Source organism: Drosophila sechellia, chromosome 2L, assembly GCF_004382195.2.
Source record: "Drosophila sechellia strain sech25 chromosome 2L, ASM438219v1, whole genome shotgun sequence".
In the NCBI taxonomy this organism is placed as follows: Eukaryota; Metazoa; Arthropoda; class Insecta; order Diptera; family Drosophilidae; genus Drosophila; species Drosophila sechellia.
In genome coordinates, this window is record NC_045949.1 from 1264441 (window position 1) to 1289412 (window position 24972).

General features: G+C 43.4%; 1 protein-coding gene across 2 annotated transcripts in view; it reads left to right on the forward strand.

Annotated features, from left to right (window-relative positions):
* The first annotated feature begins 3061 nt into the window (after positions 1–3061).
* LOC6617366 (roundabout homolog 2) overlaps positions 3062–24972 on the forward strand; it is a 37985-nt gene continuing 16074 nt past the window's right edge. The window contains exons 1-2 of one of the 2 annotated variants that reach the window (XM_032726785.1): positions 3062–3585; positions 20073–20266. In XM_032726785.1, the coding sequence (XP_032582676.1) occupies positions 3531–3585; positions 20073–20266 (249 nt within the window). In that variant the 5' untranslated portion in view covers positions 3062–3530. The remainder of the gene's footprint in view (positions 3586–20072; positions 20267–24972) is intronic. The other variant, XM_032726792.1, reaches the window with a different exon arrangement.

The window sequence follows — 24972 nt, forward strand, 5'->3', positions numbered from 1 at the left end:
GCCAAACTTTTAATTCAACAGCAAAACCCGAATGAATAAAATTATGCCAAGGCAAATGAATTAACACTTTTGGGTGTGCTATACACTCCTCTGGGGGGCACCGATCCACCGATTCAGCATCCCTCGGCCGCCCTGTCACCGCTCAACTTTCAGATATAATTCCTGGCTGAAAACTTTTCTCCCGGGGAGGGAGTGCGAAAGGGGAAGGACCCCGGCTCAACCGGAACTTCCGTGCACTGCTCAAGTTCTGGGCCGTCGCTTCGCCTTGGCTGAAAAGAATCTCTTCCGCTTTCCCCCCTCTCCCCGCCCCTTTTTCGGGGTGTTGTGGGCGTGGCGGCAAAATAAATTTGTATTGTTTTGTCTGGGTGGCGAGAGGCGAGGCCAAAGAGCAAACAATGCGAGCTGCGAGAGCTCAAAAACCGCAGCCACTAAATGCATTACGTGAGGGGCGAAGTGGAAAGTCGTTGGGAAAAGCGGGGAAAACGCAGGGGACGCGACGGGAAAACTGGATGCCGTCCCCCTTTTGCGGCTACACTGTAACGGCTTTTGTGTGCGGGTGAGTGCTGGCTTTGGCATTGTTTTCCTGCACGGATATCCTTAATGAGTGGAACTGGGCTACCGCTCCTCGAGCAGCAGCATCACAACAGCTGCCACCCACTACCGTCATAATTACCCCGCCCCCTCGGCTGGACCAGACCACCCTCCACCTCCACTCCCACCCAGCTGACAAACACACTCGAGCTCCTTGGCACTCAAGAAACTGAAAACGGGGAGCTGGCGCTGGAGACGTCCTGGCGGGGGTCCTTCGTATCTCTGACCACATGAGCACATAAATCTTCGGGCACGGTGGCAGTGGCGCCCCCTGACGGACGGACCCAGCTTGACGCCCAAAACCACGGTGCCAAGGAATGCGAAAAGTGCTCTCTACTTTTTATGAAATATGGGTTGACAGATGGCTCATCTGTCATCTAATAAATGCATTTAAAATTAAACAAATGCGCGAAGAAGTGCTGCAATAAGTTAGATACCATGAAAGTATAGTACATTTATATTTAATTTATACTTGATTTGGTAAAGCGACACATAGTTTCCTATTTATATTTGTATATCTTATGTCCTTTATAGTTTATTTTGACCCACTGTGCAGTAGACCCATCATTATGGCCGTGTAATTATCACGATGATCACTTTTCAACATATCCAAAGCGAGGAAACTTTTATATTAAAAGTAAACTTATGACAAACGAGCATAAGAAGGCCAGCTGGAGGAAAAGTGGAGTCCTGGACAGTGGAGTCCTGCCACACACACGTCACATCTGCTGCAAGAGTGTGAGTGGATGTGTGGGGGTGTCCATTGTCAAGTGTAATTTATCATTCAGTCAACGTCCTTCGATTGCAGTTTATCTTCGGAACTTACTTTACTGGGTCGCCAGTGTAATTTCCCACTCCCCGCATCTTTCCATTCTGCCTGTTCTCCGGTTCTCCCTTTTCCCACGAGTAAAAGCAGAGGAAAGTGAACTAGGGGAGCAGCAAGGATATTCCCTCGGAGTTGTTATTGTCCTGGCCGTAGAACGAATGGCAAATCAGGAAAATCTGACCCCCAGGTTGTTAGTTTTCTTGCAAGGATTTTTAAAGCCAATGGGAGCAAAATAGCAATTAACATGGATTTTGAAGCATCCACCTCGACCTCAGACACCCATCCCTCGCCCGAGTTCCTCCTGGTAATAATCGGAAATAATTGAAGAAAGAGAAAAACAGCGGGGAACAGCAAAAAGAGGATGCTCACCGGACTGAAAAGCCGGGTAGCGGAGCATGGGCCACATCTTTTGAAGGATGTTTGTGTGTGCAATTTGTAGCGTTTTAATTGTTGTTTATGCGATCTAGAATGGGGGCGATAGGAATGATGTGGTGTGGACTCCTAGGGCGGGGGGACCCAAGTGCATCACCACCGCAAGCCACTGAGCTAATTTTGATTGCGGTGCCTGCGAGCGACAGGAATCAGCAGGTGAAAGACGATGTCGGCCCCCGAGATCCTAATTAACTATGCCACTGATGTTTGGTTCGATTTAGCAGATTGCCCTCAAATGCGGGTTAGCAGCAAGTTTAAGTGGCTAATGCCCCGGGGTACAACAAAGAACCAGAAGTCATGTGAATAAAGTCAGGAGATTAATGAATATGTAGAAGGATATGAAAGCTATCAAATTAAAGCAATACTTTTAATAATAAATTATTTTAATATAAGCAAAGCAATAGATATCCATCCATATCTGTAATAAGTTCTTTGTAGATTCTCATTACTATGCAACTGGAGTTATATTTAAAAAGGGAACATATCTTAAGTGCATCGGTATTTAACGGCTATTTCGAAATATTCAAACTTACTCGCTGCTTTTCTGCCTCTCATTCAGTGAATATATTTTAGTATTCTCTCACAGTATTGTAAGCATTCAGAGAGCGAAGGAATTCCGGTTGTAACTCCGAAAATGTTGTTTATTCGGCCAGTGCGCAAACTCACCACTTTTGCCGGCAGGATTTAGCAACAAATGTTTATACTCGCAACAGTGATAATAAACAAACCAGGCTGGGACCAGAAACTACAATGTTGAGAAGGAATCTCTATATTTCTTAATTGTTTTTGGATATTTTTAAAACCTTATTGAATATAAACACCAAGCTACCATTAGAAGGGGTGCCATTTTGTTAGAATGTGTACTAGTGTATGATTGTACTTTACGGAAAGACAACATTACAAACTTTATAGAAAGCCTCTTATATGATAGTACTTCCTTATCATCCAGAATTCTATTACTTCTCGTTTTCCCGAGGGGAAAGGTTGAAACAGCTGTTTTGCCTGCAGGAATTTACTCCGAAAAGTTGTACTTCCGACTTCCCCAGTTCCACGAGTTCCGAACTGGCCGAGCTTCTCCGAAGGCCGGAACTCACCACCCAGCGAACATTGCTGTGGACTGTTCCCGGTCTCCGGGTCCCAAGGAACCCCATACCGAGTTGGCCGTGGGACGCCGTTCAGTTGAGTTTTGGTTACTGCCGCCAACGGTTACCGAGCTGAAAGTGAGCGCGTGTCGAGCTTTTTGGGTGCCCAGTTGTTTGGGTTTGGGCCAGCTTCGTGGGCGACTGGATTGGCAGCAAGCATAAACAAACGAAGTGCGAAATTGCTCGGAAATCAGCTAATTGACACTACGGACATGCGACGGCCAGACTTTGGCCAAATTTGGCCTGGCCAAAAGGAAGCGGAAGCACTGCGTCCGCAAAATACATTGTAAACTGCTAACTGCTAAACTGCAGGGGAAGTGTAGCGAATAGTGTGCGAATGGAAGTCGAGTAAAAATCAAGCAACTCGAATAGATATATATACATATATATCTTTATATCCCTGCGGGAGTCGCTCCCCCGTGTGTGTGTCGGTGTGCATTTGTGTGTGTGTGCCAGGAGTTGGGCTGGGCAAAAAAGTGCTCGTGCTCTGGTTTTTCAGCCAGTTTATCTTAAGGCGAAATACTGTAAAAAATTGTAAAATGGATTTACGTTTCGTATTCATCGTTTTCCTGCTCAAGTGGACCCATGCACAAGGTAAGCTCGAATAAAAATACACAACTGGTGCAAAAACCCATCCTGGTCATGGACTTCCTTCCTTCCTTCCGTCCAGCCATCCATCCATCCATCCTCTCCTGCGTTTGCCTGGCATTCTCTGTTTGTGCAGCTGCCACAAGCTCTGGGTTCTGGGTGGATATGGATGTGGATGTGGATGAAAGGCGGAGACGGGTGCAATTCAAGTGCAATTCAGCCGGCTTGCAATTGCAAATATTCCATAGAAAATTGCTCAACAGAGACAGAAGTGCCAGCTCGTGAATGCACGACATTTGTATGGCTCTGCGATCCCGTAATGAGTTGCATTTAACTCATCCGACTCACTTGGCCGAGATGTTTTGGGAGCCGGGCATATTTATGATGATTGCCGACAGGTGTTGAATGGCTCGTCCAAACGCTTGCCAGAATGTTGGATGTCAGGCTTGGATTCACCTGAATGCTGGTTTATTGATACGTAGGCTTGTCTGGGAATCCGCATTCTGGAGTCAGACTTGTCCCAGAAAGATACATAAATACTCGGCATTAGTGGATGGATAAAGTCGGTGGTGATAGCTGAAGAAGCCACCAAAGCAATTTAATTGGACTTCAAACTTTGAATCAAGATGAGCTAAGAATGGACTGAAATATAAATTCGGTTATTAACATTTCACACATAATATTCCAAGTAGTAGAGTTATTGTGGCAACACTGTTTCCTATAAAATCTAAATACTCTTGCTCATCCTGCCTAATCGCTACCAAACTTTAGTTGCCAGATTAGCATATTTCCTGATTTGCATTTATTGGCCTAAACTAGCGCAGATATCTTAAGGCATTTCCCGAATCGTTCCATCCGCCCAAACATGCTTATACGTAATGCATTGATTACTTCCTCCCGAAAACTTTTGCCAACTATAATTCATAACTCTTGCTTATCTCACCATTAAGTTGTTGCCATCAAATGGGAATTCGTATGAGCAAAACTTTTGTGCCAGACGCAAAACAATTTCCGCTGCTTTCAGCCCAACAAATTAGTGAATGTTCTGCCAAGAAACGAGAAACAAGCCGGGGATTCGCCTCGGGCTGGCTAACTAAGCGAAATGAGTATGAATTCGAGTCGTGGGCCTGAATACGAGTGAGTTCTCAGGGGCATGGCTCAAGCGGCCCGTTTTTGTTGCATAAAATATGCGCATTTAACAAGGGGCTTCCCACACTTGGCCCAAAAAGTACATATGAATGTGGGCCCACAAAAAAATAAAAGTATTTCAGCCCGGCCACAAATGATACAAAAGATTATTCATATTTTTCGGAGGTAGCACACCCATATATGTGTGTATGTGTGTACATATGTGTGTGTGGCCATGTTGCCGCTGTTCAATTTGCGTTTTTTACGCTTGGATCTCCTTTTTTGGTTAAGGGCATTTTTATTATGTAGTTCATGCATGTAAACGAATTCAATTGAATAATATCCTGTCATTTTGTTGTTACATCCTCTTCGGTCTTCCCATTATCCCCCGCCGAAATTCTTTTCCCGGCTGCTCCCCTCGTTTGGCATGTCAAAATTTTTATCAGCGCACAAAATCCGCCAATGCAGGATGAAGGATATGGAGGAGTAAATAAATAAATCCCGACAACACGCGTGTCCTCGCAGATCCTCTCGCTCGCTCCCTCACTGCGCTCGAAAGTATGCAATAAATTTCGAGCAAAAAATATATTGGCATTTTAGTGGGTTGGCTGCCTTCCGCGTGTGTGCGGTGTATCCAATAAAAGAAAATTAAATACTTTCGGCGAAAGATTCTTCTTTTGGGTTAATTAATCGTACCTCTGTATTCTGTCTGAGTTTCCGATTTTTTCGGGCACCCAAATATGGATTACAATTCACTAAGAGCCTTTAATTGTAATGGTTATTTTTCGAGCTTCATTTATAAATATAAATACAATATTTTCCCATATCTGTTACAGCCTTTGCAAAGCTTTGGCCCAATTCGTGTGCCATAATTTTCGTTCCCCAACTTTGGCCAAGTTTGCTTAATTTATAAATTATGCATTATGTAGACTGCGTTACCAGGCAATTATCATTTTCCCGGGAAATTGCTGGGTCGCTTGTTTTGCTCCTGGTCTCTCCCAAGAAAGTAGGCTACGCAAAATTAATTTCTTCTGTATGTTTTTGCCTGTGTGCTGCGCGGCTCTCCATGTGCGTGTGCTTATTTATTTGGCTGGGATTCGAGAAAGGACTCGGATCGGTTGTCTTGTATTTGGCCCTCGTGCCTGGCGGCTACCGAAAGCAAAGGGCATAAATTTATTTGGCAAAAACACAGGAACATCCGCACGGCGAAGTAGGAAAAAGTTTGGCAGACCGGAATATTAATGAGTATTTAACCTAAATTGTTGCTGCCTTTGATAAGTGCCACGGAATATTCCCCATGCAGCACCGCATCTATTCTTGCCCCTTAGCCTGCGGCATCAATGGCAGACGGGAGAACCTGCCGTCTCTCTGCGGAATGTGTGGGCTTCCCTCGTAACTGAGGCATTAAATTACTTTAAAAGAAGGGGAAAAAAGGGTTAAATTATTTTAGATGCTAGAACAAACGAACGAAACCCAGCGGCTGCCTTTAAGACTTTCCGCCCAAAAACTCAAAGGACCCGCTCGAATTTTGCTCTTTTCCGACTTCGGGTTCGATGCCATGAGAATAGGTATTATTTGGGCAGACTCGAGTTAATTGAAAGGACGAAGGTATTTATTCCTTCAGGGAGCAGGACCCGGTCGGCAAGTAATAAAGTAATATGGAATTAATTTGGAGTCCATTAAATATAGAAATATTTGAGAAATTGACAGCCAGTCGGGTAGAGATACAGTATTTACTTGGCAGTTTATCAAGCACAGTGGCAATTGACTATGTCTACATATCTATGGAAAATTCAATAAGAGAGGGTTCACAGTTTTATTGAGTATATCAACATGCAGAAATAACTAACATTAGTTGAAACTACAAGCGAATTAGATAAATGAAACAACAAAGCTGTGCAAAAATATTTGACTTAGTATAAAACCCATTAGCTAGTCGAATATTTATTTTAGCCAACTCCTACTGTTACACACACAATTTCCATGCGAAGCAATTACCAGTTTCCAGTTGTATTCACAACGTCCTGGCAAATTGTAATTTATCTTAGCCTTGGGCCAAAGGACAATTCAGGCAGATAGTCCTGTGGCAAACATAGAAACACAGCCGCACACGAGCATGCGAGGGAAAATTTTAATTAATTTCAGCATCAATTGAACGGCTGTCATAATACAAATAGAGGAGATGCGCACAAAAACACACAGGACACTTGTTTATTTGCTTGCTGGTGCAAACGCACTAGGCAAACAATGGCCACAAAGGACATGCAGGACACCATTCAAAGCGAGCCCCATAATCGCCATATTTTGATTAACTTAATTAAGCGATTTCTCGATGTAGATGTCCATGTTTTGTGTCGGCCAATGCTAATCCTATACCCCACCCACCTCCATCCAGATATCCCGCTGAGCCTCGAGTGTTTGCCATGGGAAAACATAATTCACTCCATTATTATCCGAACTGGGGCAATAACAAAGGAACAGCGAGTAGCGGAAAACTGCAACAACATAAAAACAATAATGAAAATAACAACATCTCGGAGCGGGGCAATTGAGCCTAATGAATTGCCATAGTAAACGTGGCTCTAAAGCAGCTGCCAAGGCGCTTGGAGGCCATCAAAACTTTAAAGTGCTCCAGTTTCCCATTAAAAATGGAGGAGAGAAAAAATTAACACTGGCAAGAACACGGAAACAAAAGCAGGGGTACTTTCCATAATGAAACAAGGCGAAACTTTCATGCTCTCGGTGCGAATCGCAAAAGTTTTCGTTGGAAAGCGTGTTGTGGGATTGGTTATCATGCCAAAGCCACGAAAACAATACTATCACTTCCATGGCTTATGAAACTATAGCGCAAATATACAGCTATATGCTCTAGAAGCGTCAAAAAATAAATGTTCTTATGCTTGAGGGGATAATAAAAGTGGGCTTGAAATTCGCCCCATTTAGCTTGGCTTAACTTAATTTAAAGAAAATTTAAAGCTTTTAAGCATATATTATAAAAAAAATAGTTAATAGAATAGAATGTCAAATTATAGATACGGATTCAAACTGCATTGATTTATTTCATAATATTAATGCTAATTTTTATAGTATGAGTAACGTTCTCTGTAGAAGTATTATATATTTTAATGACAGTATTTAGTTAGCCAAACAGCATGTTCAACCCTTTTCGAAAGTCATGACAACCGACTGACTGTATCCCCTGGAACGTAGAGTGCCCGAATATGACGACGTAAACAAGTGTCGAGCACATTTTTTACGACAACTTTGATATTTTCCAGCCCCATTTCCCACATTTCCACCAATCTGCCAGTTTGCGACGCCGTCTAGTAATCATAAAGCACTGCGAGGGCTGCGGAAAAAAGTGTGGAAAAATAAGAATGCCATGCGGTCAGTGATAATGTCTGGGCTCCACCAAACCATCCCATCCCATCAACCCACCCAGCCGTCCATCTATCCCGCCAAACAACTGGTTGTCCGCATTTCTCGCGCATTTTTCAAATACTTACCCTTTGGCCGGGAAAAGGCGGAAAAAGGGTCTCCGAAGTCCGGACCTGCGGACCAAGTGTCATTGACATTTTAATGTGCTAATGAAGATGACGACCCCAAAAAGCGGAAGAAAAATGCTTAAGTTCATAATATAATCAAATTGTTATAAAAATAGTCGGCGGTGGCCAGCTTGACAGGGTCCGTCGCCTTCCCGTCCAGCTTTATGTATTGTGGTTTTCCATTCTGCCCTCCTGTGCGTCTCTTAGTCGCTTTTCCTGGGTTTTTAGTGGATTTTTATGTCCTGTACTCCTGCATTCAGCTGCTCAAGAACTTGCAGTGTTTATGGGTTGTTGCAATTTTATTTATTTATTTCGTGGCTTTTTTCCCCGTCGCATTCTGGGTCCTTTGGTGTCCTGGCAGTCAATTATGTCAAAGTTGTCGATCCAGGAATGAAAAGTGCAGGGCGTTGGCGTAAGCAGCTTTTGTACAAGGAGCTATTTTATCATTTTATTTGTATGCCAGAGTGCGGAAAATGTTAAATGTAGGTTATAATTTCAAGTGCACCAAATGGAAGGCTGGAATGGAAAAAATGGAGTGCTTCTGGCAGAGACTGCAGCTGACAAACTCAAATTGAAGGGGGCACAAAAGTTTTCCCTTCGTTGCATTTGGATTGGCTAAATAAACGGAGCTGCAGTAATCAAGAATGAAGTTTTTAATTGAAGGACTTCATTCGCCGCCGCACAAGTTTATGAATAATGGGGCCATTACACTTTTAGTTGAGTGTTAAAGGAAGGGAAATAAATATCAATTGTAACATTTAAGTAATATTTTCTCGTTTTAAGATTTTTGCATAAATATGAGCAGCTTTTCCTGACACAACTGCTTAAATATTCTCCACGTTTTATGTCCCTCTGGAAATCTGTAGCTCCATTAAACTTTAAGTCGAAAACTCTTATCAAGCGTAATCCTTAAGCGGCTTCATCTCTGGGGCACTTAAACTTGAAATGCCATTTGTTAACCCCTTTGCCGCCTTTTTATGACTTATAATTTTTGCCAACTCATTGCCTTTGACTTCGCCGAGGAAAATCGCAGCCACACTGTTCGACTTCACCATTTGTTGCGCCGGAAATATCCGAGTAGTCTGCATAATTTATCAATGTCAAAGCTGCCCGATGATGAACGCCCGAAAATTGCCAGGACAGCAGATTGTAGCCGGGCCCATTTCATTGTCCTTTCCCGGCGAATCGATAAACGGACTTGTTGCCCCAGCCAAGGAGTACGGGGGAGGCCATAAAATTTGAGCTTTTTAACAAGCAAATCGAATGAAAGGCCGACGACAGGGATATTGTTGATATGAGCGAAGAAAAGAAAAGAAATGGAATGAAAAGGACATGCCTGCTGACCCAAGTCCAAGCTGCTTATCAATGGCCTAAGCCAAGCATTCCATTCCATTCCGCTCTTTTGTTGCCTTACCTTTTGTATGGCAGGCAGTCAGGACATTTTATATTTATTAAAATGAAGAGGGCACAACTTTCGCTCCGTTTCTGGGTTTTCGGGTAATAGGCATCCGGTCATAAAAACATGAATTGTGGCTCTTAGCAGCAAATCCAATTGGGCATAAATCGGCTTTGTCGGCAGCACATGAGATGGATCCTTCCTCTCAGATAGGTCCTTTTACCTCCCCAGCTTCCTTTTAGGTTCTTAGGTCCTGGCTCGTTTAATGGCTTTGCTCGGCTCTCCATTGTAGGCTTTATTTTATGTGCATTTAGGCACAATGCGCTTATTGACTTAATGACAAATGTAGTTAGGCAACACAATGACTGACAATGCACTGCGAGAAAAGTATGTTTTTCGAGACTATAAAAAAGATATTGAGTGCCTTACATATTGTTGATTACCTATAGACAGCTTGATTGTCGACTTGGAGTTCATCGTAGTTATAGTTAAGATCATTAAATTAAATATCCCTTATTTCGTGAAGTACAGTATATAATCTATTGTAACACAAATTCTGTCAGTGCTTTATCCCATTCCTGTTCCGTTTCCCGCTGCCGTTAACGTTTCTCCTGCTGTTTGTGAGCCAAAGTGCTTGAGTTTCCTATTATAAGAGACTTAACTGAAATTGCATTGTGGCCTGCATCCTTCACTTGTCACCGCCAGCACCCCGAGCTATTTTCTTCTTCATTCTCCGCTGCTTTTCTCAAGGATGTTGACAAATTTACAAACGCGAAAGTGAATTTTCTTTCAATTTTGTTGCAACGACGGGAGCCAGGAGCTGCTATTCCGATCGCCTCTCTCTTTCGCCCTGCCTGATGGCGTCTCTTTCACTCGAACTTTCCCGCTCCCCCGATTTTTCCTTTACTGCCTGCCTTTCCTGACAGGCAGGATGCGCGCCTAAGTAGTTTTTGTATAATTGCACTCGTCATTGTCGCCGTCGACATCCTTGCCGGGGATACTTGTGCCTGTCCCTTTCACACCAGCCAACCCCTCTCTCTTGCACCTTGCTGCCCCTCTCTTTCACTCCTCAGCAGGAGACTTCCTCGCGGCAGTGACAACAACAGCAATTAAGGAATGTTAACAAGCGCACTTTTCAACTTTGGCTCGCGGCTCTCTGTTGCACTTCAAAGGTGTGCCGCTGTGTTTTAACCTGCGTATGTGTCTGTGTGTGTGTACTTGTGCCACGCCTATCCGCCTCCTTTCTGCGGCTTTGTCAGGACACAATCTTATGCACACTCCTCAATTTGGTGACTGATTGGTTGGGAAATCATTCGGATGAGATACCGTGGGATATTTCGAGCATGCTCGCTTTATAGTAAGCCTCATCTTAAAATAAAGTTGAAAATTACGCTTGTATTAAACCTTTTTCCAATCATAAACATCGAGAATTGATCAAAAACATCTCAAATATGGACATGTCCTTTCAAATCACCATTTAAACCAATTCGCTAACCCACTTCAGGTCGGTTAACCTTAACTTCTGAATTATTCATAGAGCCACATAACCCAATTGCATTTCCAAGCAGACGATGATTGACACATAGCCCCCTTAAAGTACCCTGCCAATTAAAAATCAATTTTACAGGACATGTCTTGCATGCCACCGTATGTCTTCATTTAACAAATCTGAAAATAATTGAAAGTTAGCAGCATAGGTCCCCAAAAACTATGGCATAGTTTTAAAAATTCCCCTGTTGACAATTAAGCTAAGCAGAAAACACAACAAGGACCCTGGGAACCCGAGGCGAAACCAGTCGCAGACACAACAGAAGCAAAACAAAAGCAAACTGAAATGCGTCAAAGGCACGCAACCCTAAACACCGAAAAAGGATAAAGCAATGGGAGGTGAAAGGAGCGTGGGTGGGCTACAGATATATCCACCCACCCATGAGAAAGGAGGAAAACTGGTTTCGGTTTCGGTTTCTGCTGGTTAGCAACCCTAATTTACTTTTAATAACTTCATAGGCAGCGCTCAAAACAGGCAACGCAGGCAGGGGAGCATTAAAAGTGTCCTTTTTCACATGGCCGAGGATGAGGACGAATGTGGCGGCGTTAATTTCGATTTTGCTTAACGAGGGTTAAATGCCTGCCCCACGCCAACAGTTTAACGCAACTTGTCAGAGTTTGTCAGCAGCACTGGCAGCCAACTGGGCGTATCAGCGATATCGATAACGATAATTACACATGCAGACATGCTCCACCTCCTCTGCTTCCCCCTTCCCGCTAGTTCCACCGCCCACCTCGACGCAACGCATTCAGGTGAAAAATTCAATTTGCAACGTGCAGATAGGCCCGCCAGGCCGAACATGTCTAAGTGTGCGATTGGGTTTCGCTTGGCCTGGTGTTTGATGCGTGTTTTTTTGTTTGGGGAAAAAACTTTATGCGGGAGACATTCGGTATTTGGATGGTTCCTGGCTTGAGGCGCACCAAGTGTGCGGCTGCATGACTGAGTGACTTTGCTGTCAGAACATAGATTTGTGATGCAAGAGATGCCGAAAAAATGAGTTGAGGAACAGGCAGCCAAGACAGATGACAACCAAAAGTGTGTTGCAAATAACGATGGCATCGTGAACTTGAAGTATCACTTCATTACTTATAAGTTCAGTTTAAGCAGAATAATAGTTTTTAGCTTCATTTTCTCACTGTACATACTAACATTTGGTCTTTCTAGCCGGATTCAACTTGTTTTAAATTTAAAAATCGATTAAAGTAGTTTCGACTCCCATCTCTAACCGATTTAGCAGCTGCAGATGGGCAAACCGAAGACGAGCGAGAAATCGAAAAGACACAGCCCAGAATCGATGGGTAGAGCAGACTTTGAGTGACTGAAGCGGAACTGTGAACGCCATATTCTGTGATTTGATGCCATGTCCTGGCGGTGGAGGATGTGGTTGTGATGACGCCTTTGCCGGCTACCAGCCTCAGCCTCAGCTTCTGGTTCGGATTCAGCCTCAGCTCCATCAGCTCCTTTCCATTTCCATCTTGGTCGACCAGCCCAATGCCATTGCCATTCCGCATTGCCTGCTTTTGACAGTCGTTTTGCAAACATGTCGAAGCCATTAAGACAATCATGCGTTCTCTCTTCTCCGGGCCCCAAATCCCCATTCTACTACATCAAGTGTTTTTTCGGAATGCTCCTCCTGCGCACACTTCTCATTCCAATTTTTGCAGATTTTCCCCCTCGTCCGTGTTTTTTGTGTGCTGGATCGTTTTGTGATGCATGTTTTGTTTTTGAAAAATGGCTGTCGCGTCACTTCTATTGTGTTTCTGAGTGTCTGTCCTTCATTCTCCTCATCTGCCGCTCGCTTTCGTCTGTTTGTCACAAAGATTTATGCGTTGCAATTTACACAGGAACAAAAAAGGAGAAAAAATACAGAAGTGCGGCAAAAATGTTTGCCCAACGCTTAGATTGAGTGGAAGTCCTTTTTGTGGGCACTGCGGAGGTGTCGAAACGGATTCCAATACCGAAGAAGGACTTCTCCCTTCTCACTTTTTTAGCTGTCTCTTTCGAGGGCTTTACAAGTCTAGTGGCTGTGTTTCTAGGGAATCATTTTTTACCGGCTACTATTTATTCATCGGGGTGTTAAATTACGAGAGTGCTTTGAAATACGGCTTTTTATCGCGATGCATTGATATTGATAAGACCGAATAATGCAAATGCATTAAAAGCGATACTCAGAGTTGTTAAAAGTACGTATTGAAGTATTAATAATAAAAAACACACAACTCGTTTCCTTTTTATTTATATTAATTTTGTTTCATGCCGCCATTAAGCTCAAAAATAATGTCGCCATGAATTTTAATCAGAATTTTCAGCCCACCGAAAACAATTGAAAATAATATTCCGTCGGGCAGGAAAACTTAATGACTTATGAGGGGCATAAAACGGGGCCCAAACTAAATTATCCCATATTTCAGAGAGGCCCACGTCGCCACGAAACACCCCAAAAATGGAAAACCTCTCTGCAGCCCCCAAGCCAAAAACCAAAAGCATTGCAGCATAAAAAGTTTCAGAGACCATAAAAAGCCGGGATGGGTGAAAACTAATGAAAGGAGCCAAGCGGGGATGGAACTTTCCCAATCGTTATCACAACAAAAAACAAGGATAACGGAGGACAGGACCAGGACAAGGACCACGAGCATAACGACAGATTGAACCCTTCGCTTTTAATGCAATTAAGTTTAATTGAAAATTTTCACTCCGAAATTATGAGGCGAACGTGTTACTGGAGGAGCAGGGAGCAGCTTCGGCAATCAGGCAGATAGAAATTAACATGAACACACTGTTATGGAGTGGAGTGCCATATCCTGGGTGCTCGGCACGTCCTTCGTCCTGACTGAAAGCAATCAAGCGTTCAAATCACTAGCCCCAAAAAGCCCAAGTTTCTTTGATGCTGCGTGGCGGAGAAGGGCGGGATGGGGCGTGGTTACCCGGCAGGACTTTATTACAAAACAAACAACGAAGCGACAAAGTGAGACAGCAATACCAAGCCCCCCAGCATTTAACTTATCTTTTATCTTGATTGCTGTTGACGATGACAGGGATAATGATGATGATGGCGCCTGTTCACGGTCTCCTGGCCGTCCGATCTCGCCGATTTCAGTTTCAGCTTACCTGTTCCCGGATGGGATTTGTGTTTGAACAAGCGAATGGCGCTTGATTTTAATTAGCATTTGACACAGCAGCTTGACAGCTGGCAGATCCTTGACTCCTGGCGCCTGTAGCTCTGCGGCTCCTGCTTAATGAGCCATCACCCAACTGGAATTGCAAATGTCCCCGTGTGCAAATAAGTATATCCTTGTGGCTGCTCTGGACCAAACAAAACGAAGCGAATTCCCCTCGTAACATTTTACGCTCGACAAAGTTTCCGAACTCGAAAAAGTAGTTGCTGCCACTGAAATTAAGCTTGAGCTGGGGTAAAATTGAAAATACTCTTGCTGTGTTTCTTGGGAATTCGCTTTAGAGAACTGCAAGCTATGCAAGACTTTAAAGGACAGCTTTAACCGGAATTCATTTAGAAACAAATAATCAATTTCCAGTGCCTTTTTGCTTTAACAGCGTTACCTTAATTTCCCAAGTCTCGCACTGAATTTCCAGCTTGAATCCAAGCCTTGCAATAAAGTCTGCACACTCTTAGCAGATAGATCTGACTGGGAATTGTAACTGGGATAACTGACACTTTCATCCATCCACCCAAACACACGTACGACATGGAAGCCCGTCCAAGGATTTGTCACCGGATGCGCTGCGCCGGAAAATTCAATGTGAAAACTTTGCATTTGCCATGTGCGATGTGGGATGTACGAATGTGTTTGTGCGGCAGGATGGGGCTGAGTGTGTGTTTTTGCAGATGGCATAGTGTCAGGTATGCCTGGCTGGAGACTAAGCTGCCGTTAAGGCTCCAACTGGAGCCGAAGCCAAAGCTCGAGCCAAATGCAGTTGCATCTACCTGAATTCATACATATGTATGCCAGATATTGGACACATGCTATTTGCGGGGAAAACGGGAAAAGGGACCTGCCGAAAAATGTGGAGCAATAGCTGGCAATGATTATCTGTAGACAAACTAACCCACATGTGGGAGCAGCAATAGATATGCACAAGACTGTAAAAGCTAAGCACTGGAAAAAAGGAGTTTCATATTTGATATGCCATACTGTTTAATATGTTGTAGTTTATGCTTGGTCCTTCAAGATAGACACTGCTGCATGAATTCTGTATTGGCGGACCCAGAATGAAGTTCATTCCTTACTTACCTTTCTCGCAGTGCACGTGTATATGCCACAAGTATTTGCAAAATTTTGGTGTGCCCCGTACTCCCCCCTTGCAGCATTGTAATGCATTTACCAAGGGGCACAAAACTTTCTGCTCAGCTCTCAATGCAAATGTGTGGAGAGCTCACTGCGCCCTGAATTATTTATACTGCTGGCACTCTATATGCACGAGTCGAAGTTGCCTAAGCATAAATAAAGTTGGAAATAAAAAAGGCAGGAAAAATTGAAGTTTTCCTGGGCTGTCGAATGCATCATGACTCTTGAACGTTTCACTGGTCAAAACTCACTTCGAGGGGTGTTACGAACAATTAGAAGAAGTGTCACTTCACCACACCCAGCAAAATGGAAAGAAAAAAACAATAGAAAACCAAGTTAAAAGAAGTGAGTCATGGCCAAACACCCAAACACCCTTGTCTGCGATTGGAAGAGTAAAATGGTACAATTTATGGTTGTTTCGGGTTGTTTCTGCCGTTGTTATAACGATGGGTGTGCGTCGTTATGATTCATAACTAAACAAGAACAACCAAAGAACTCTCAACAACCTCCCCGGAAACAATTTGCGGCACACGAACACGAGGCGTTTACAAAAGTTTAATTTTACTCACTTTTTGTGGACGGTGGTTTTTTCCTGGTTCCTGCCGGTGGCAAATGTTCACAAAAACTTGGCCCTTTTCGTTGTTTCATTGCGAATTTACATACGAAATATATGGTGGAATTGTACGTTGTATTTTCAGACTCGAAATGGAGTCAGTATGTTTTGTATTTGGTTAGAGCGATGCAAGATTCTTAATAAATTTATCTAAAATATTTCCACGTACAAGCCACCTTCCCCAGCTGCAAAATCCTCTACTTAATTATATTCCTTTTCTGGTAAGAGCCTTTCCTCCAACGCATGCATGACAGACTTAATTTAGGAGTATGAACATGAATATACATATTAAATATACATATTCAGTCCAATTTGGAGAGCTCCTCCATCGCTAAATGCCCCACTGACACCCATCCGTTAGTGCTGCCTGCCTTGGCTCCCTACAAGACACATTTTCCAAGCAGCTGTTGCTGTGTCTGCTGCTTTTCACGTAAATTATAGCAAAATTTAATTATTGCATTGGCCGTTCTACTTTACTTAGCCGGCAAGGACGAGGCACGAAGGGTGGGCGGGGGTGGTAGGTAACATAGTTCCTTAGTCGGAGGCAGCAACAAGAACGATTACAACAAGGGCTGTATGTCGAAAAGTACGCTACTAAAACAATTAGCAAGTCTCAGAGCGGGGCTATAATTAAAACAACAATGGGGATAAGGAGTCGCCTCCTGCCGCCACACATACGGGCTGCCTTTGATTGATGATGCAAAAGCAGCTAAAGCAGGCTGCCCCTTGAAGTATGCAACACATAAGCAACTTGCAAAGGCGCTGAAGGGACTCGTACTTTTTGGGGCAAGAGCTGGAGAGTGGTGGGGGTGGTGCAGCTCCTGGGAGCTGCTCCTTTCCTTTGTTTTTGACCCGCCAGCGACGGCAACAAACTATGCAGTGCCACAAACAACAAGGAAAGGAATCGCTGGCAAAAACTCTGAAAGAAAGGAGAAGTTTGAATACCCTTGCATTTACTTAAAACCCTTATGATAATGCTACTAGTTTTGAACTAGGGTATCACTTTACATAGTTCATTATAGCAAATAAGAGTATAAATATTTAGCTAAGATGTATTTATTGAATATATTCGTCTATACCCACTTCAGTTGGCGATGCCCACCCAAGCAAATGTGTGTTATTATACACACACACACACATGCCCCGAGAATACCCACTATTTCCACTGTCTGCCAAAAGGAAAGAAAATGTTTAAGGAAATTGCAGCAAATATTTTGCTTGTTAAGTGAAACCCAGTTTGGCGAAACGTTTTCCCAGCAATTTCTTCGGGCATTTCGACAACGTCTTGGCCCCGAGTCCGGACTGCTTGCTCCCGGAGTCCTGGGGAACTGGATTTTAGTTGCTTACTCCAGAAAACCATCGCCCCTCACCAAATGCACTACACACAGCACTATTTGATGCATTTTGCATAAGCGCTGGGCAAATGCCTTTGCTGCTTTTATGCAAATTTCTAGCATTTTCCATGTCGTTACATTCTTCGTCGTGTTTTAGCTGCGCCGTAAATGCATATATGCATGGTGGTACTGAGTATATGTGAGTGCAACTTTCCTTTCGTTGGCATGCAATTAAATCTAAATTAGTAGGCCTCTGGGCCACATCTGGTCGGCTGCAATCGCTGCTGTTGGCAAATTCGCCCTGTTTACTAATTGAATTATTCAGCTGCAAGTCGCCAAAGTTACTCTGCCCTTTCGGTGGGCTTGGGGAAAATGAAGCGTAATCAAAACAAAAGCCCCCAACCGTGAACTATTCGTTTGAACCCTTCTTTAGGTGTTGAACATCACCGCAGGGCCCAAACCGCACAAGCCAACTTTCGTCCTGGCGTGGTCCTTGTGCCTGGTCAGCAAAGATATGCACAAACAGGAGAAGCGGCCAAAAAAATTATGTCCTGGTTGAGCAACTTTCGGTGGTGAACACGCCCTCAACGCCCCTTGCCTTCGCATTTCTTTTTTTCGGTTGTGGACAACCCCACATGCGACATTTAACCCTCGAATTGTGCTCAGCGGACACATTGAATGCTTACACTTGGTCACGAGTTATGTTCGCTTTGCTCTGGGACTTGTGGAAATAAATGTGTGTAAGGAATGGGGGTTTTACGTGCTCCACTAATATAAATAAGTTTTAAGTTTAACAACAACGTTTGTTCAAGAGTTTACAGTACTTACCTATGAGTATTATAAGGGTTTGTAAGGATCTGCTCAATCAGAGGGTATCCAGCGTTCGTTTCTTCTATCTGCTTTCTTTCATTTAGAATTTCACATTTCCTCTTTTTTTGAGACTCCCTCACCATTTGCATTTTATTTTGTGTCCTTGCATGTTGATTTTTCGACTGCCATAACTCCCATTTCCATTCCCATTCCGTGCCCACTCCAGCTCAGTGTTTTATTTTCATTTTCGTTGTTGAAATAACATTGACATGCCGTCTTGCTGGTTGACCCCTGGCTCCCCCACGGGGGTGGAAAGTTCTCCTGGCGGCAGGACATGCAACACGTCTATGCGCACCCAACACCCCCGCCCCTTCCACCAACAATATTTTCCCCGAACTGCGATCCGGAATTCGATTTCCAACTTGCGACTTGCTGGGTGCAACGTCTGTCCGCTTTGTTGTTGCTCGATCCGGATGACATGCAACTTTTGCCCCGAGCTGTTTGTTGCTGTCGTTGTCGTGTTGCAATCGACAACAAACTGGAAGAGCAACAAATGCTGCCTCGACTGCCTTTTATTAAATAACGTTTCAATATTCCAACATTTTCTGACATATCAATTTTCGCGCGGCGTAGCCAGCATAGATATATAAAGTCATGCACGGGCAGAAAAACCTAAAAATTTAATCATTTTTTATAAACATTATTATTGCTATATGAATATCTATATCTATTTATCATGCCTCAAGCTTAAATTGATTGATTCCCTAAATTGCATTAGATATCCTGAATATCCTGATGGCGAACTTGTAGTTCAGTTTATTCTCAGTGCAACAGAAATACGTTTATAGATTTCAGCTGCGATATGAATAAAGTTTTGCATCTTGCTCCGTTTGCTTGGCGGGTGTTTGTGGGTGACAGCAAATTGTTTAGATATGGCATGAAAATTGAAATTTATGTCCTTGCCATTGACAGATTGCTAGCAGCAAATACTCGAGAGTTGGTCTGCGGTTAGCAAATAAAGATTGTGCGATTTCGCAAGTGTTCCTGAATGGTTTGTTGGGGTGTTGGGCATGGAAAGCGAGTGGAAAATGGATTTTCTTTCGATTGCGGGGGTGGAAAGTATCGCAGAATGCTCCGATCAATTTGAGCAATTGAGATTGCGAAATAGTGGCGCAATGGCCATCCATTTGCAGATTAACCGCGATTTTAAATTCCGCAATTCTAGGCCAAAGTTGCTCTTTAGCTGCTTAAATTGTATTCTTTCAATCCTTTTCGCTGGCATTTAAGTTTCCAAATAAAGTTTTGAATGGGAAGGTTGGGGAATAACAAAAGACTATGATAATCCCTGGCTTATCTAACCTATGAACCCAGCCCTTTTCCACCTTTTCCACCCAGTTAATTTCCCAGCGTTTGCATTTTGCAAAATAAAACAAAAAGGGGTGAAATGTGCAGAGAAAAAAACTACTTAGCTGCTAAGTTGCCGGGACTTTTGCCGCATATGCAAATCTAAACAAATTAATTCCAAACTGAGTCCTTTGAGCGGAAAGTCCTCCGCCCCCAACTCTCTGCCCCATTTGCTGCAGTTTCAGCTGCGACTTCATTTGCAACGTCAACGGCAATGCGCATTAACATTGTTTTCATTTGCCAACGAGCGATTTTCGCTCTTTTTTAATTTTTTCGTTTCGTTTCTTTTCGCATTTATACAAACCGCTGACGATGATGACGCAGCGGAAACCGGAAGGGGGCCTTCCCCCATTTGATACATATATATTCCACATTCCTTTCATATCCACCTCTGTCTCCTCTTTTTTCAGGATCCCATCCGCCGCGGATAGTGGAGCATCCCATAGATACGACAGTGCCGCGACACGAGCCAGCCACGCTTAATTGCAAAGCCGAGGGCAGCCCCACGCCCACCATCCAGTGGTACAAGGATGGGGTGCCCCTGAAGATCCTGCCGGGCTCCCACCGCATCACCCTGCCAGCCGGCGGATTGTTTTTCCTCAAGGTAAGCGGCGGTGGAAAATTGAAAAGGTTAAGTGCAGCCAGGGGGTAAATGGAAATTGGGATACCTGGATGTGGAACGTGAATGATTGTGGTATTTATGGAAAAGTATGCTTGGCACTAAATCCCATTTTCTTTAGAAGGCACAAACTTATTAATTCCAAATGATTGCTTACATAGATGATTAAGTTTTATATAATCAAGAGAATAACTACAATTGATGTGCCCAATAGTTATCCTTTCAATGAGGAACTTCCTTCAAAGTCAGCATGACCACGTTCCTAGCCAAATGGCCTGTGGTGTATTCACATTATTTCGCCGGCTTGGATTTTCTTCACTTCAGTTCGTCCTCTTGTTCTATTTGCATGCATAATTATTATTTCAGTTGAGTTCCATGCTTTCATTCATAATGAAAGAGACAATGGAAGGAAGGAGTAAAGGAAGATCCTGCGAGTTGCTTAAAAAATATTCAATTTGCCAGGCCATCTGTTGAGTGACGAGCAAACTAATTGCTTTTATTTTTAACTCTCCTTTGTCGGCCAACTTTTTCCGTTCGTATCATTTGGCGGCAAGCTGCAAAAATATTTTTGCAGAAAAATTGTTCGGTCTTCGCTGGGCAACAACTTCATTAACGCAAGGTAAACAAACATTAAGCGGGGAAAGTCGGAAAAGCGGGAAAGCGGAGAAAGGCAGACAGACAAATAAAGACGTAACGGAAGCCGGAGGAAGCGGAGCCAGCAAAAGTCAGTTGCAGCCTGATGAGCTCTGATTGGGAGGAACTGGGATGGCTGAACACTGAGAGAAATGTATGCATACTAAATGGATACCAATACTCAAAATTCTAATATTTCGCGATTCAAATCGTAGTATTTTGTTCATAACTTTCTTTGAAAACTTCTGAAGATGGAATGACATACCTCGTTGAACTCGTAATAAAATTCGCCATCGAACTGCATTCACGCCTAAAAACTTTATTTTTTAGCCATTTTTCGCAAAAAATCCTGATGTTACCCTTTCCAAAATTCAAAAATTTTGAAAAAATTTATTTTTTGTGAAACGTTCAGAAAGTGATTTTAATGGTTAGTTTAGGTCAACAGAAGTTCGGAACAGTCACAAATTCGACTGTGGGACAATTTTTACACATTTGTACAAATATCGTATGTCCTCCAAATGCAAGATATTTCTCTCAGTGCAGCTAGTATGAGTGACTGCTACGAGTGACTCCCTGGCCACGGACTCTTCGCTGAGCTGAGCAGAGCACTCAGCAAATTTACGACGCAAAAAGCCAACGGGAGCCGCGTTGATTATGCTGATGATGCAGTTGGAATCGCAGCCTCCGCTGCGTGGGATGGGGACTTGGCCTGGATGGAGCGGGGACTCGGGATAGAGGATTCGGGATTCAGAACTCAGAACTAAGGATTCTGGGTGCAGGGTGCAGCGGACTGGGGATGCGGAGGCACTCTGAGCTTGCCACTTTTCACACTCGATCTGCCTGGGTGTCTGGGCGCTTATGGTTCTGTATTTGTGCTTGCCGCATGCCACTGTATTTGTTTATCACTTAAGTGCAAAAAGGGATTTGAGAATTTTCCTTCAGCCATTGCCTCTGGCATTTCCAGACTCCGGCTTCCGCTGATGCCTGCGAAATGTCTCTGTGCCATCGCTTTTTGCGGCGCTCTTCTAACGACTTTTAAATGAATTAATTCCACGGGTGTCCTGGCACCACATCCTGCCATCTAATGTGTCCTTTGCCTTCGCTGAGCCACGTTTTATGGCGTTAGTAACAATGGTGAGTTCGCCAGCCTTTCCCTTAGATACTATTTAGTTCTGAAATCCCTATGTTCCAAAAGTTAAAGTAATGGAAACGCAGGCCTACTTTCTAGAATTTAATAACTTTTTGGAAGGTTCCTGACCTTTCTTGTTACTTTATTTACCACTGTTCCGGCATATGAAACCCTGCGTAAATGTTTCATAGACCCAGAACAAATATACTTCACATCATTTCATTGCTCCCCAGAGGCATAATTTAAATTCTAATTCCGGCAGCCTCCAACTCCCCGAAAAGGACATTCATCTTACTTATAAGTGCCAGACCACTTCGAAGGAAACTTCAACCAGACATTATTGCTATAACGATGGAGCCCAGTTGCGAACGAGATGGGCAGTAAGTGTGCAACACTATCGACTATGGCGCCTCCAAACAGAGGGAGCTGAAAGGAAAATCCCTCTTTAATTTTGGGGGCGAAAATAAAGTTTTCCTGTTCTTTTCGGGGGCTTTAAGTGCTGAAGGCAAGCGGAGTATGTTCGGGAAAACGTACAGGCGAATAGGGAATATGCAATAAAATACAAAAGCATGTACAATGTGTATATTTGCGGGAGAGATGGAGTTTTGCCCCAAAAAAAATAGGAGCAGCACGCTGGAAGGGTAGTGAGAAGTGACACGGAGGAGCGAGCGATGGCAAGACAGACAATAATTTACGTAACTCCACGACAGGAAAATGGGGGAAAAAAGGCAGAATCGAAGAAAAGTCGGGGAAAGACACACACACTCGTGCAGGGGAAACAAATGTCTGCGTGTGTGTGCCCGAGTGTGCGTGTAGTCGTGAGCAGCACTTTCCGCACATCATCTGGTGGAAAGTCCTTAAAGCTGGCACTCGTGCTGAGTTCTCAAGGAGTCATTCTTCCGGTCACGAAAACGGCAATGGGTTACTCTGCGAAAATAGTTTTTTATACGCGAACCATGCATTTAATGCTACATCCGTGCATCAGATCAGAAATCAAAATATCTAATCAAAGAAACTAGTTAAATATAGTTAACTTTGCAGGTTAAACTTTAAGGCTAGCATTTCCCATGTCGCTGCCTGCAGAGGCATCCTTCCATTTCATGTCCTTGACTAAAGTTACCCGAGCTCTCTATTTTCTCTGTCTGACTCTGAAGTGCTAGCATGCACTTACATATACGTACGTACATCCGTCTGCCTGCTGCCACCACCCCTATTCCACACCCGGTCCCTTAACGTTTATTTAAATGTCTGCCACATTTGGCTATAGTTTCCTTGCCGCCCAAGAACTACTTATCTTTGCTTCCAGACTGAGAGGGAACTTTAAAAAGGCAATCAGGTGGCGGAGGGCGGGGGCGAATAAATCAAAGCGCGACTTTGGATCCTGGCTGATTGCATTTTCGAGGTGCTGCCCGAGAAGAGCGTAATTAAAAAGCAGTCGAGGCTCAAAAGTTAATGCCTCCCTTTTGGGCGGAAATAACTTTATGCACTTCACTGTACAGTGAGCACATTTTAATGAGTTTACAAACGCTCGACGCATTCGCGGGGCCATAAAATAAAAATCTCTTCCCCTATATATGCACATAAATAAATAAATACAGGACTCGAGCCGAGTTGAGTGGTGTTGGGAGCAACACTGCGTATGAGTTATGTTTTTATGAGCAGGGCGATGATTTTTCCATCATGTGCTTTTTTCCTCTTTTTTTTTTGCTTTCCTGTGCCTCAGGGCTGTTTATTAACTGAAGGTGTGAGAGAAAAATGCTTTTGAGCCGCGTTTAAGGAATGGGGGGAAGGGAAATGGGCTGAGGGGGGAAACAGGGCTTAAGAAATTCCCCTGGATGATTGAATTAGTTGAGGGAAGGGGGAGCTGAGGTTAAAAGGCGGGTTTTTAATGAGGAGATTAACGGGGAAGTGGGGTTAAGGCCTGAATGATGCAAAACTTATTAAAAGGAATAAACAAGAAGTACACTTGCTTTCAAAATACTTTTTTAATGGAGTTTTGCTGCTTTGCAGAAGTTGGAAGCCATACGGAACTTTGATTGACATGTTTTTAATTTACTTATATCGTAATCGGATAAGAAGCAAGCATTAATTAAAAAGAGAAAATGTATCCATTTGATAACTCTGTTATAGCTATCTTTCAAGATGAGTTATGTACTCTTTTTACCATTACCATTAATTTTTTATCAATGCTCCAAATTGGAATGTTATAACCCTTCCACAGCTAATTGCTCTCACTTTTCCGCTTTCCAAATTGAAAAGTGAAAGTGTTTTAGCCAAAACCATACTCATTCAGTCGACAAGCAGATTTGCCTAATTCCATTTCGTTTCAGACTCGTTTCGGGCTCAATTAAAACCATTTACACGTCGCACTTTACACGAGCTTTAAAATTTAAACCAAATTATAAAACACTCAAGAGTTAGAGGGTATTCCCCCTCGTAAAAAACGGAGGCCTGCGAGTGCGAGGGAGACGGCGGCAGATAGGCCATCTCCCTCTGGCACACGCAGCAGACAATTACGAAATGTTGCAACATGAAAACGGGAATGGCTCCCAAATGAAATGTTTGAAAATTTATGGGTATTTTAAATTAAAACGGAAGCGTGTTTTCAACGCGCTCCTCTCGCAGACTCACACACACACAGAGACACAGTGGCAGTCACACAGATACAGCCAATATATTTTACAGCTCCCCCTTGTCACCCGAAAACCCCCCGCAAAAGAGATTCCCCCCACAAAAGTTGCACGTAGCACACGGCAAATATTTTTCCCCAGCTGCTGCTGTTTTATTTTTTGCTCTTTGGTGTCAAATCAGTTTCAATGTTTGCACGCACAACAACAAAGGGACCAACAAGCGGGGCATAATAACAACAATAAATACAAGCAACCAATTCGCTGCGAATCGCCTGGCTTAAGTCATTAAAGATATAAAT